The sequence below is a fragment of the Phoxinus phoxinus genome (assembly GCF_949152265.1).
Source record: "Phoxinus phoxinus genome assembly, chromosome: 3".
Lineage (NCBI taxonomy): Eukaryota > Metazoa > Chordata > Actinopteri > Cypriniformes > Leuciscidae > Phoxinus > Phoxinus phoxinus.
Window position 1 is genome coordinate 6,501,597 of NC_136878.1, and position 14,221 is coordinate 6,515,817.

At 37.7% G+C, this 14,221-nt stretch overlaps 1 protein-coding gene across 2 annotated transcripts in view; it reads left to right on the forward strand.

Annotated features, from left to right (window-relative positions):
* The first annotated feature begins 509 nt into the window (after window positions 1-509).
* The window catches only part of shoc1 (shortage in chiasmata 1), a 30,829-nt gene continuing 17,117 nt past the window's right edge, over window positions 510-14,221 (forward strand). For both annotated transcript variants that reach the window (XR_013797042.1, XM_079608615.1), the window contains exons 1-19: window positions 510-661; window positions 1,286-1,406; window positions 2,185-2,275; window positions 3,440-3,630; window positions 3,887-4,046; window positions 4,190-4,295; window positions 5,104-5,245; window positions 5,619-5,714; window positions 5,817-5,949; window positions 6,318-6,412; window positions 6,516-6,779; window positions 6,923-6,952; window positions 9,260-9,793; window positions 11,366-11,533; window positions 11,669-11,839; window positions 11,972-12,067; window positions 13,515-13,690; window positions 13,965-14,028; window positions 14,116-14,185. Coding sequence is in view for 1 of the 2 variants with exons in the window: in XM_079608615.1 (XP_079464741.1) it covers window positions 548-661; window positions 1,286-1,406; window positions 2,185-2,275; window positions 3,440-3,630; window positions 3,887-4,046; window positions 4,190-4,295; window positions 5,104-5,245; window positions 5,619-5,714; window positions 5,817-5,949; window positions 6,318-6,412; window positions 6,516-6,779; window positions 6,923-6,952; window positions 9,260-9,793; window positions 11,366-11,533; window positions 11,669-11,839; window positions 11,972-12,067; window positions 13,515-13,690; window positions 13,965-14,028; window positions 14,116-14,185 (2,822 nt within the window). In the remaining variant the exon portion in view is untranslated. The remainder of the gene's footprint in view (window positions 662-1,285; window positions 1,407-2,184; window positions 2,276-3,439; window positions 3,631-3,886; window positions 4,047-4,189; window positions 4,296-5,103; window positions 5,246-5,618; window positions 5,715-5,816; window positions 5,950-6,317; window positions 6,413-6,515; window positions 6,780-6,922; window positions 6,953-9,259; window positions 9,794-11,365; window positions 11,534-11,668; window positions 11,840-11,971; window positions 12,068-13,514; window positions 13,691-13,964; window positions 14,029-14,115; window positions 14,186-14,221) is intronic.

The following is a 14,221-nucleotide window of genomic DNA, read 5'->3' on the forward strand; positions in this document are numbered from 1 at the left end:
TGTGTGTAATAGCATATATATATATATATATGTGTGTGTGTGTATATAAACCGATGTATATTATATAATATATATAAAGAGAGAGAGAGATTTTTTTATTTGATTTATCATGATAGAAGGCCCGGTGGGCGTGGTTTGTAACTCCTCATCCTGTCAATCATCGAGACCGAGTGAAGGCGCGCTGCCGCTGCGACAGAAATATCTCACCTCAGACTTTAGATTTATTAGTCACGATCAGTTTTAATGGCACAGGTGACCGTTTAACTCTATAATCTTGTATAAATTAATGTAATACATCTTTTTGTCATTTCAAAAGAACCGACATTATCGTTTGACAGGCCACATCAAAATCAGTTTTCATTTCACACAATTCCGTGCAACTGAGGAAAACATTTGCACTTCTCTTTGACACTGGACTCCCAATCGCATAAATATTCAGATTAATCCACAACAAAGGAGACGAGCGTTGTATTTAACGTTACCGATATATTGTAATTTATTAGTTTTTATTTATTTATTTTTTAAGATCCGTTGGTGTGAGTTCAATATGAATAACCACACCATGTCTAACGTTAATTTCTGTGGTCAAACCATGGGTCAAGCCCAACAAAGTGCAAGTTTCATGACTGTCAGGTATAAAGGTATTGATTACATCTCTGAGGTGAGTTCCTACACTGATTTCCATTCATGTAACTTAAGTTACTATAGTTTAACCTATATTGAGATGTATTATTTTCTGAATAAACATGAGCAAGTCAACAAAAATAAAACAGGAAAGGGAATTATATTACATACAGTTGAAACTCGAAAAATTTGAATATCGTGCAAAAGTTCATTTATTTCAGTAATTCAACTTAAATGGTGAAACTAATATTATATAGACTCATTACATGCAAAGTGAGATATTTCAAGCCTTTATTTGTTATAATTTTGATGATTATGGCTTACAGCTTATGAAAACCTTTTCACAATATTCTAATTTTGAATTTGAGGTTTTCATAAGCTGTAAGCCATATCATCCAAATTATAACAAATAAAAGCTTGAAATATCTCACTTTGCATGTAATAGTCTATATAGGCTATTAGTTTCACCTTTTAAGTTTAATTAATAATTAACTTTTGAACGATATTCAAATTTTTCGAGTTTCACCTGTAAGATTATATACGATGATGAAATTAAATAAATTATACAAAAGTTCTGGATGCGGTAATAATATAAAAATCTGAATAAGGGTTATGAAACTGGCTCACAAACTTTTAAATATTGAGGTATCATCTGTTTTAGGACTCAGTCAGACGCAGACTGTTGAGGAACATGTTGGAACTTCCAGTTCCGTTCCAGCTTGTCAGTAACATCTACCCTCACAACGGACACCTGTCAGACATCGCTTACCGAGTACCATGGAGTAAGTGTGGCAAGTTTGGCTGCGGAAATGCTGCCCTCGGAAGGTAGAAATGCATCAAGGAATCAAAGGACGTCCGTATCCAATGTTAGCTTCACTTCCGGTCTTCTGAGATACCTTCATCTGATCGATTTTTGAAGGCAGCATAGATGTATCCTTTCGCTGCGTTTGATATCCCACAATCCTGTGCTTTCCATTCTGTGACAGTTAAACTAAAAAATAAAGATGGCGTCTGAAAGTTTCGGAAGCTAACATTGGATTCGGATGTGCTTCCTACTTTGGAAGGCATCCTCCAAAGGCAGCATTTTTCAGATTTCGGACGCAGCCCTAATATCTAGATACTGTTGTTTACCCTAAAACAGAAGTTTTCAGTCCTGCTCCTGGGGACCCACTGACCTGAAGAGCACTGAACTTGCTCCAACCCTTATCAAACACAACTTAACCGGCTAAGTTCTTCAGGATCGCTTGAAAATCACAGGCAGGTGTGCTGAACCAGTTAGGAAATAAACTTGGCAGGACAGCGGGTCCCCAGGAGCAGTGTTGAAGACCTCTGCCCTAAAATGAGAATTGTGTCATAAAATACTCACTCAAGATGATTTTCTTTTTTCTTTGTAATGCAATGGAGATGTTTTGCTCTTTTAGTGATTCACAAGGGAGAAGATTTTTATTGAATAGGAAATTTACTTTCATTACATTCATCCGTGTTGCTATCTCACCCCCAGATACCTTTTGTTATATTTAATGATAACATATCAACACTGACTTATGTCATTTAAAACAGCGAACAAAATATCCATGGGTACGCTACAAGTGACTGGATCTGTAATGGATTACTTGAAGGCCAACATACGTTTCAGTGACTGTTTGGAAAGGTATGAACTGTTATAATTCCCCTATGATATGATCTATGCTTTCATATTTGTGTCTGCAGATTGTGTCCACACCCAGCTGAGAGTAAGGGTACGTTTACACGACAACGATCTACTAATAAGTTTTTCCTTTACTTTTTGTTTGTGCGTTGAGACGACAACGCTGTCAAAACGATCCCCATTAACACGGATCCGCAATAATGACTAAAACGCTGCATTATGCTGGTCAGGCCAGGTGTTGGCAATGTCACTTTGTAAAGAAACAGTACCTGCCTTTAAACTGAACATGTGATATGCATGCGCATGACGTCACCGTTTTCACGATTCCGCGTTTTTGTTGTTTACATGGGGACGATAATGGTATAGTTTTCAAAAACTTGCGTTTTCAGGCCCGCGTTGTCGTCTAAGGCCCGACGAGAACGCTTGCGGGTGAAAACGTAAAAATATTTTATCAGATGTGCCTTTCGTTTAGACGGTGACGTCGTTTTTGGGGCTTAAAAACGCAACAAAGTGAAACCACCCTCCAGAGTGGAAATCTTAAAAACGCTCCACGTTCCCGTCTAAAGGGTAAAACCGCAAAAGTCTGCTAGACAGTGAAGGCACCGATCTGCTCACGGTGGCTCTCGTCGCGTTTACGTCACAGGCATGCGCCAGTACAGGAAAATAACAAAACATCAAACTAAAATATAGTATTAATTTATAGTATTAACTAAAATATAGTATTAATTTTTATTGACAAAAAAAATAAAATCTGTAATTTTTGAGCGTCACGCATCGAGGGTTAAAACAGCAGCTTTACCGTATTAAACATGAAAACTGTGTCAGCGTCTCTTTCACTTTCAGTGCTTCACATTGCCACCTAGCCGCCTGGAGTGCACACTACATCGAATTTTACACACTTTTGCGTCACCATATGCACGCAGATACCCCCCCCCCCCCCCCCCCCCCCCCATAACGCTCGTCTAAACGCAGAATAAAAAGTGATAACGCAACGCCACTTTTGCGGTTTCTCTTCAGATCGTTTCCGTGTAAACAGCCTAAATGAACGGCCAGAATGCAATTTTTTTTTCCATTTTTAGTTGAAAACGGTGTTGTGTAAACGGCTCCTGAATTTCTCTCAGTTGTGTTTAAATACAGGTTCTTTAAATTGAGCTGTGTTGTGTTTAGGCTCAATGTGTTGCAGACAGGCAGAGGACTAGAGGAAGTGGTTCCCAGCTCTAATCCTGCCTCTCAGTGCAGTATTGGGACCTCAGAAGTCCTCTGGCTTTTAGATGGAGTTGAGAGCAGTGCCATCAAATCACCTTGGGAAGAGAGTTTCAGTCCATGTACGCCAGATGCATGTTGCTTTACCAGTGATGGTAGGATTTGGAGTATTTAGTAATATTTTTGTGTCACTTCTGTATACTGCACTACTTTTATATCACTCATCTATATTTTTGGCTTTGATGTACCTAAAAAAGGGGTAGACGTGTGCTAAAAATTCCCAGCACGTCTTGCTTGCTTTCAAAGGGATTTCAAAAGGATCTTTATACGTTCTTGGTCCTTAGAAGTCCTTCTGATGGCCTCACAATGGAAGGATGATAATCCTTCCTTAACTTGTTTCCGAAATCTCAGATCTCACTCTGCCAGAGGAGGTGATATTCGGTGATCATCTGCAGCGGTTCAAAAGCCACATGCCTCCATTTCAAACGATGCTTCAGAGGCTGAAGATCATGGCTGTCTCGGATCCTGTTCTCAATTCATCAGTAAATCTTTTACAAGGGGTTGTTTTTAGGTACAAAATTACATTATATTTCTTTCTCCCATAAAGAACTTTAAGAACTTTAGGTCTGGGAAGAGAGGATTTTTACTTAAAAAATCGTATTATGCACATGTATGCACTGAAATTATATTTTCACCCATATTTCCTTCTCCTAGATACTGTGCCTCATACGATGCAGTTTTAGATGAAGTAACGGTTGCCACGTTTACTGGAGTAAATGTTACAGAGGAGTTCAAAAAAGAGGCAGTACTGAACGAAGAGGTAAATTATAACACTGAATCATGTTAATGAAAAAATCTATATTGGTCTTTATTGTTTGTGGTTTTTGCAGCTTAAGGCAAGTTCACACTACAGGATTTTAAAACGTCGGACTGAACTGTGCAGTTCACACTACATGACTTGCTCTCTGTGAAATCAGGAGTGTTCAAGTTGTTGAGCTGTTTACACCACACGACACAACGTGATTGATACGCAACAGGAGGTAACTAACTACACGAGTTGACAACAACTCTGTCATCCAACGATTATATCTTGTCTACAAACCACGTTTTGTCACGAAAAATCACGCGATAAAACGAACCGGAAATGACGCAATACAGCACGAGCGCTGTACCCAGCGAAGAAGAACACAAGTACACAACACCCGAGTCTTTGTTTGAATATGGACGTCAGACAGAAATTAGTGCTGCAAACTGATTTGCTCTGAAAAAAAAAAACTTTCTCGTATTTTCTCGGTTACCTCAACCCATGCCTTGCTCTGATTGGCTGTAGCTCATGACATCACATGTGGTTGAGTCGTGCGACAGCTCCGGATATCTAGCATGCTAGACATTTTTCTGGGCTCGGCGAGGCGTCTGCGAGCGTCTTTGATGCGTTGTTGGCTCTTTCATACTAACAGATTGGCGAGCGTTTATCGGCCGCTAATCCCCCGCGATTTGCACGCGATAACAACCCTACCTGTCGGCGAGCTCAACGATTTGCAAATCGGGCTTAAAATCCTGTAGTGTGAACTAGGCATTAGGAAGAAGTTTTAGTATTTCAAATATACCAGCCTGTGATTTCTCCACAGTCACTAATGTTGCCTGTGGAAGTTTGTATGGATTCCTCCCGAAGACAAGAGCCCATTTTTCCCTTTGCAAAAATGCAAGATTTTCTAAATGTCACCCGAGAACAAATAGAAGAATGTTTACCCTTAAAAGATCTTAAAGAAGGTAAAACTTGACCCCTATACATTGCAAAAAATATACAATGGCCCCGAAGAGTAGTTGGAAACGAGTCACGCTTAAAATCATCTGATTATCATTGCATTAGATAACAAAACATGAAGCACAAGTACAACTTCCAAGCATAACATTTGACAAAAAGACATTTGTTAGGTTTTAAATAAAACAATAAGTGCACTGTTCAAACACCAGTTGATTGAAGGTCATTGCAAAAATTTCTCAGAAAAGTGCAAATGCCACTTGCTTTTATATTTTGTTATCTAATGCAATTACAATTAGACATTTACACTTATAAGTGTGACTTTTTGGGGCCATTGTATTTCATAAAATGTCAATAATTGTATTTTATTTTTTTAAATAGCCACCTCTGCTTATAAACACACGACTGCGTTGGAGGTCCTGCAAATGTCTGAAAGCAGCTTTGCTAACATGACCTTTAAGGAGCCAAAATCTCCAGGTAGTGTGTATTGACTGTTCATATTTAATCACAATCAAAGAGTGTTTCCTTCTGTAGATTGCTCTTTCTAATCTCCAGTGACTTCAAAACCTTTCATTTCAGTTGCTTCAAGGTCTTCTGCTGAGATGGAATTAGACCTGCTTCTTTCACCTTGTAATCATACGCAGTGTCTACCAGACCTGTTTATGTCCAGCAAACATCTGTCAGCTGAAATACTGTCACCAGTTTATAAGCAGTGAGTTTGTTGCATTTTGTTATAACAAGGAGAGAAGGCTGTGAATGTTTGTTGCAGTAAATATGTCTTTACGGCAACATGTAGATGTTCCATGACATCTACAAAAGGTTTGTTTTCATTTTTCAAGCCAACATGAAACAGCATTTACAATCAATTTTGCTTCCATAATGTGACATTTTCAAGTAAAACAGGATATTTTGGGGGTATAATGTGCAACGTTGAATTGTTCAAAATAAGTTGACCATGAATGGGAATTAATAAAGTAAATATGGTCTGTTTTCATTTCATGTTGACTTTAGATCAATAAAAACACTACTCATAATAATTCATATGACACAGGAAATAATATGTACTATACTTTTTCCCAGGCATTTCATGTCAGACAGTCATTGTGAAAATATGGAAAAAGCAGTTTGGATGGCAGAGAAAAATCTCCAATGTGTGTCTCAGTCTTTACTTACTGGTAATGTGGAAATGTATATGGTAATGTGAGAAACTTGCACTGGTTTATATCCATAAAGTGTGTGTATAGTCTTTGAACTCCATTGTGTTGTGTGTGTGTACAGAACCACAGGTAGATAAGCCCTTGGTCCACATTCAGTCACTTCCAGAGCTTCTTGCACCACTGAAGGTGGAGATGGAACCGGTCCCAGAACCCAAAGACAAAATGGGCCCGTTTCATCTCACAGACAGTACAGTGACGTTGCCTGAAAACTTCAGAAATCTCTTCATCTATACTGAGAAAATGTCCACAGAAGAATGCAAGACAGCTGTGAGAGAGTCGCACATAGATGAAATATTCTCACCACTGTCCATTAGGAAAATAGATGGTAAGATCTTATTTTGAAGTATGCCTGTATGTAAAATAGCAATTTGAAATGACAATGCAATATTACACTTTATTTATAGTGGTTTTTAGGTATTATTATAAATATTACTCAAAGTTCTGTATGTTAATGTTGTGTTTTTACAGAGTTGCTGGGTGAATGCCCTTCAGATGCTGGTGAGCTTTTTGAGTTTCTCTCATCGTTTTTAAAGGGATACTCCACTTTTTTTTGGAAATAGGCTCATTTTACAACTCCCCCAGAGTTAAACAGTTGAGTTTTACCGTTTTCGAATCCATTCAGCCGAACTCCGGGTCTGACGGTACCACTTTTAGCATAGCTTAGCATAGACCATTGATTCTGATGAGTCCAGTAGCATTTCTTTCAAAATGACCAACGAGTTTCAATATTTTTCCTATTTAAAACTTGACTCTTCTGTAGTTAAACCGTGTACTAAGATCGACGGAAAATGAAAAGTTGCGATTTTCCAAGCCTATATGGCTAGGAACTATACTCTCATTCCGGCGTAAGAATCAAGAAACTGTGCGGCCGTACCATGCTGCAGGCGTAATGATATGACGAAGCACCTGAAAATAGTCCCCAGCTCGGTAACTTCCAACATGACCGGGACTAAGTTTGTGTAGTTTTAATAAATACGGTTCGGGATCAGCACCAAAGTAAATGTCATCTAAATCGTCTCTCACAAATGTCTCCATGCTACAAGGCACGCTCCCTGTGCAAGCAGGTTGTCACGTTGGTTTGTTGACGGCAAGTGCTTCGTCATATCATTACGCCTGCTGCACCCATGGTACGGCCTTGATTCTTACGCCGGAATGAGAGTAGTTCCTAGCCATATAGGCTTGGAAAATCGCAACTTTTCATTTTCATCTTAGTACACGGTTTAACTACAGAAGAGTCAAATTTTAAATAGGAAAAATATTGAAACTCGTTGGTCATTTTGAAAGAAATGCTACTGGACCCATCAGAATCAATGATCTATGCTAAGCTATGCTAAAAGTGGTACCGTCAGAACCGGCGTTCGGCTGAATGGATTCGAAAACGGTAAAACTCAACTGTTTAAATCTGGGGGAGTTGTAAAATGAGCCTATTTCCAAAAAAAGTGGAGTATCCCTTTAATCATGAGCTACATATATATTTTCAGTCATGATCATTTGCAAACATTGCTATTATGCATATTTGAGGCGCGAACAGAGCAAAATGGAAAATCTGTTGTGTTCAAGGAACTCTTTCAACAATTATTTTCCACCCTCCTTTTCCTTTAAAACAGCAAATCTGGGATACAGTAAGGCATTTACATTGGAAGCGAAAGGGACCAATTAATTAAAATACTCATCGTTTTAGTAGTATAGCAACAAGAAACAAGCAATATGCATGTTAAAGGGTAACTGTCGCCAAAATTGAACTTTTTGTTTATCTACCCGAGTTAAACTTTAGTGTGAAAGCATAATTAGAATGGAAACGGCACTTTTAAGATTGACCATATTTTCGTTTTATGTCAAAAATGCCTTTTGAATGGGAAATTTTTAAAACACTAAGAAGACTCGACACAACATAAAACTGTGTTCGAAGTATCACCAGCGGCTCTACACATGAACTTAAGCATTGACTACATTGTTTGTGTACACAAAGTTTATTAAAAAGGTTTTGAATAACTCACTGTAGCTGTTCGGCCTCCGGCATTTTGTCAGTAAAAAATAGTCGATCTGTATCACTGAATCATTTCATTATTATATGAGGATCCTTTTTCAAATACAAGGTCAATATTGATTTTCACTAACGACAAAACAACAAATTATCTGTGAAGTTATATGAAACTAAGCTTTACCAGCTTTCCATCTTTACTCTCCTCCCTGTTACGTTGCATTCGGAGATCGACTACTTTTGACTGACAAAATTCCAGCCACCGGAAACACTAACTGATAAAGTGAGTCGTACAAAACCTTTTTTTTTTAGTAAACTTTGTGTACACGAACAATGAATTCAATGCTCAAGTTCATGTGTAGAGCCCCTGGTGATACTTCGAACACAGTTTTATGTTGTGTCGAGTCTTCTTAGTGTTTTAAAAACAGCGATTTTGATGCTATCATAGAAGTGCCCCATGCACTCCCAATCAAAAGGCATTTTAACCTAAACCGAAAATACGGTCAATCTTAAAAGTGGCGTTTCCATTCTAATTATGCTTTTACACAAAAGTTTAACTCGGGTAGATAAACAAAAAGAGCATAGGTTCAATTTTGGCAACAGTTACACTTTAATATGACTTCAGCGATACAATTCCTAACCCTTTCTGTGTAAAGTGTGAATTTTACAACTTTGTTTTCATGACAACACCATAAACCCTAAATCGACTGTGTAAATGACAAGAACGTTACAGCTCAAATAATATAATTTAAGTTGGTAATCAACATTATGCCACAAATGCTATTGATTGAGCTCAAATTAAACGTTTTACTCTGGTTTCTCAGCACTGCCACCTTCAAGCCATCCCACTGCAGTTCACCCTTCCCAGAGTAAGCCTCTGCAGTCAGCCGTACCTACACAGGTGGAGAGAGGGACGACTGTGAAGTTCTTTATAATGGAGGGTATGTCTCACCAAGGAGACAGTTCTACAGTGACAACAGCTGGAGGAAGAGACTGTACAGCTGCAGAGATAGAGAAACGCATCTCTAGTCCACCAGAAAAATGTCAGACAAATTCCTCCACATGTCTTTCAGAAAAGCCTTACCGCTTTTCTAAAGTGTTCAAGATGTCTACGTCATCTCCCTTGAAGCAGAGTGTTAAAGATATTGAAGTGATATCCGCTATACACAAACTTCCTGAGAAGTCAGAACAGAGAAGAGAAAACATAACCTCTAAATCATCTCAGTTATCAAACGGCTTGAGAGGCAGAGAGGGAAATAATTCTGTAGTTCAGTCTTTCGAAGATTTGCACCCTTTCTTGTCTTTTGTGACATTAAGAACGTTGCAAAAACCTCAGCGGAGCAGTCCAACATCTGCAGGTACAGTGAATCCAGGGCTTTCATTAATAGTGTTTAAAGTCAGCATGACAGAAATTGTGACTTTTCTTCCCTATTGTGACGCATATCAGAGTAAAATTGTTTCTAGAATGAGAAAAAAAGTTGGGTGGGACTTGATTGGATCGTTACTAGGTTTTTTTTAATTCCTGCGATCTCATGATGTGAGTGACAGGTTGCTTGAGTGCACATGAATTTTAACAAAATAATGATGTGCACATATAAATGTATAATATTCCATAAAAAAATGAGAATAGTCTATTTCTATTTCATGGTGATTTTAAAGAGTTAGTTCACCCAAACATTTTTTTTGCAAAACAAAACCCTAGTGTCGCTTCACAAAATTTAGGTTAAAACAGGAGTCACATGGATTACTTTAAAGCTACACTGTGTAATTTTTTAAGTTGATTCTTAACAAAAAACACTTAGTTCTTTCAAAATTATATGTGCTCATTAATGTATAATTACTTCTACCAACTAATCAAGTATTCTCGCAAGCGTAGAATCTGCCATTTACAATACATACGAGCGAGTCGGTCGAATGGTGGAAGCCATCTTGCGCTTCCATCTTGAAAATACATTAGCCAAAGAGGGACATACTTGGATATTAAAGCTTCGCATTTTGCGTTTTTACACTCAGTGACACCGTGACGAATGCGAGGGGGAGATTACTCGCGACTGCCGGCAGATTTGAAATAATACGGCCACCGTAGGAGTTAAAACACCCTCAGAATGGGAGGGGCTAGAAAGTAATATTCAGTTGGTAGTCATATACAATTTCACCGCTAGATGGGAGAAAATCCTACACAGTGTAGCTTTAGTGATGTCTTTCCTACTGTTCTGGACCTTGAATGTGGTAGTTGCGTAGCTCCCAATGGAGGGACACTAAACTCTCAGATTTCATCAAAAATATCTTCAAATGTCTCACGGGTGTTGAACGACATGAGGGTGAGAAATTAATAACAGAATTTTTGGGTTAGTTCACACAAAAATGAAAATTATGTTATTAATTGTGTTAATAACAAGTGTTTTGGTTGCAAAAAAAAGAAAGAAAAAAGGCCGCTTTCAAAATTAACATTTTTGGGTTAACTAACCCTTTAAATGTTTTATTTTTGGGTGAACTAAAGTTAAAGGGATTCAATCATATTTTAATTTTTTTGTTTGTTAACACATGTCTAGGAACTGCAAATGTTTGGAGGTCTTCTTCCCTGACATCTTTTAGTGTTAGTTATACAAACGGAACACAAGTATCTTATTTTGCTCAGTATCTATCCTGCTTGTTACAGAATAGGTCATGTTGACGTTGACAGGCACGTGTTAATAAATTCATTGTTGTGACTCCACAAGAAAGGTTTCTCATTTTTGCTGCTTAGTTTTAATAAAAAGAATGTTTTGACTTGGTAGGAAGGTTTGTGTTCTGAAAGTTATATTGAATATACTGACACAAGTACATAAAAAAAAAAAAAAAAGAGATGACAAAGATTGAGATCACCATTATTGCAAACTGTCAAAACAAAGCCATGAATTGACTTAAAGTGAAAGTCTAATATCTTTCAGAGGTAACCAGGTGTCAGAATCCCACTGGAAAAGCTTTGTTGGATAACAGAATAAATGCAGCGAATCACGCCTCAGATACAGGAAGGATTGTCATTGCCACTGAGAAAAGCTTTCCCTGTGAAGAGATACAAGGAACCATCAGCAAGATTGTACACGTCCAAGCCACAGGTATCAGCAGATCTGAAATATTTGAATAACAAATTGTTGTAAGCACAAACTAACGGTACATGTTTTTTGTATATTCTTAATCATGTATTTGTTCAGTTGAAATGATTCACTGTATTTCTCTGTTTATTCCTGTAGAGAGTCAGCGAGATGCATATAGGGAGCTGCATGCGTTGGCTCTGTCCTCTCTGGGAAAAATGCAGAAGCTGGGCATCTCTGCTTTGAACAACAGAGACTTTGACACTCTGTCTTCCGAACTCACACGATTCCTCCTAAAGCAGCAAGAGCGAATGCTTCGGACAGAACAGGGTCAGAAGAGACACTTTCTCACACATTATATGAATGCACAGGAGTCTGTAGTGGATCAACTACACGACAGCATCCATATCTCACCACATGATCGTTTTTAAATAAGATGGTTTTGTATTATTTATGTGGCAGATGCTGACAGTGTGTTTAATGAGATGGCACTGCTACATATTCTGGTGACGCTGAAGGAACACGTCCTGTTCAGATGTGACCTCAACGCAGCCACTGGTAAATATTAGGAAAAAAAACACACTCATGTCTCATACCTATGGTCTGATATTACTGAGAGGTCGCTCTTTCATTACGTAGGAGTGGATTTTGTTTATTGATCAACTTTGCATCAGATGTTTTTCCTTAAATAGAATAGACACAATTGTTAAAGCTACACTGTGTAATTTTTTAAGTTGATTCTTAGCAAAAACCACTTTGTTCTTTCAAAATATAATGTATAATTACTTCTACCAACTAATCAAGTATTCTCGTGAGCATAGAATCTGCCATTTATAAACATACGGGTGAGTTACTCAAATGCTGGCAGCCATGTTGCGCCTCCATCTTGAAAATACATTAGCCAAAGAGGGACATACCTGGAAATTCAAGCTTCACCTTTAGCGTTTTTACACTCAGTGACACCGTGACGAATTCGAGGAGGATATTACTCGCGACTGCTGGCAGATTTGCAATAATACGGCCACCGTAGGAGTTAAAACGCCCTCGGAATGGGAGGGGCTAGAAAGTAATATTCAGTTGTTAGTCATATACAATTTCACCGCTAGATGGGAGTAATTCCTACACTGTGCTTTAACATAGAGCTTTCAAATTATCGTGGATAGCATATCTCATATAATTTGTCTTGGAAGATTGGATGATAAAAGTTCACATTGAGATCTTTTACGTTTGATTGCAGACTTTCGTATCTTGTTATCTAAGGCATTCTTGAGATCTCTTATAAAATTCTAGAGCACGGTTTCATAAACTTTTTTTTTTTCCAGCTAAACCACTTAGGCGTAAAATATTTACTTAAATATTAACCCCCCTGGATTTTCAATTAATATTTCATTAATTTAACGACACACGTTGCATGTTCACAGTTCTCTGGTATTGGTTAATGACATGCAAGTGCACATAAAAGTATTTTTTTAGTCTTAAAATTATTGGTAAAATTATATAGGGCTGATTTATTATTGTTATATATGATGGTTATACATACGTTTTAATGAATTATAATTAAGATATAAATATATTACTGTTGTAAATTACAATTGTACTGTAAAATAAAAAATTTTTTTTTTGATAGTTATATGCCTAATAATTATTTTATTTTACACTGCAAGTTAAATCTGATGCTAAAAAAAACACTGTTAGCTGCATGCATGTAACACAGTGTCACACTTCACTCTGAAGCTCGTAGACTATATACACTAATCACAGCCTTAGATTTCATAACTGCACAAGCTATAACGTGATTTCAGTTTCATTTAGATTAATTGAATTCACATTTATTTATTTTTATATATGATTTAATTATTCCCCCATGAACCCCCATTTGGGAAACCCTGCTCTAGAGGAGATGCATGTGAGATTACTTCGATTTTTTTTTCTAAGAAGCAGCATCAGTGTGGCACAAACAACTGAGATCTGAGATCACACACCTGTAAAATCTGTCTTTGAGTAGAGTACCTGGCTCAGGCGAAGGACTCCTGTACTCTGAGCTGTTTGGATGAGCTGTTGAGGAAGTTTGAGGTGTTGCAGTATCTGAGTCAGAAGAGGCAGGAGTCCAACCCTAAACTACTGGAGCTCCAGGAACAGATCAACACATGGATGAACTCCCACGCCAACCACAACACAAGAGTGAGATTTAATACAGAGTTAATTAGAGTTAAGACTTCAGCTCTGATGTAAGCTCGAAACAAACAATAACTGTATATGTGTATCCAACCGTATCTGCATACATACAGTACATTCACGTAAAGTGATATATACTAAAATGTAAACTATATATCTACTAAATTCGACTAAGGAATTAAGATATTAAGATATAGAAAATTAACATCCTGATTTACTGTAAAACCTGTAAAGCTGTACAGAATGTGAATGTTTAATGACTGTTGTTGCATGTGAGCAGGTTCTAGTGTTGACAGTGAACAGTGCAAATAAAAAGCTGCTTGCAACTCTCAACCAGGTATCAGGTGAGTTATTTTCTCAAGAACAAGATTGTTATTATGCAGTAATTGTCCTGCCTGATTCTGTGTGTGTGTGTGTGTGTGTGTGTTTAGAAAACGCTGTGTCTGAAATCGTCCCGGATGAAGGAAAGCTTAAAGTAGTGAGCAGAGAAGTGATGGACAGGTCTCTTTTTGTCCTTATCTCTAAGCTAAGGTGTAT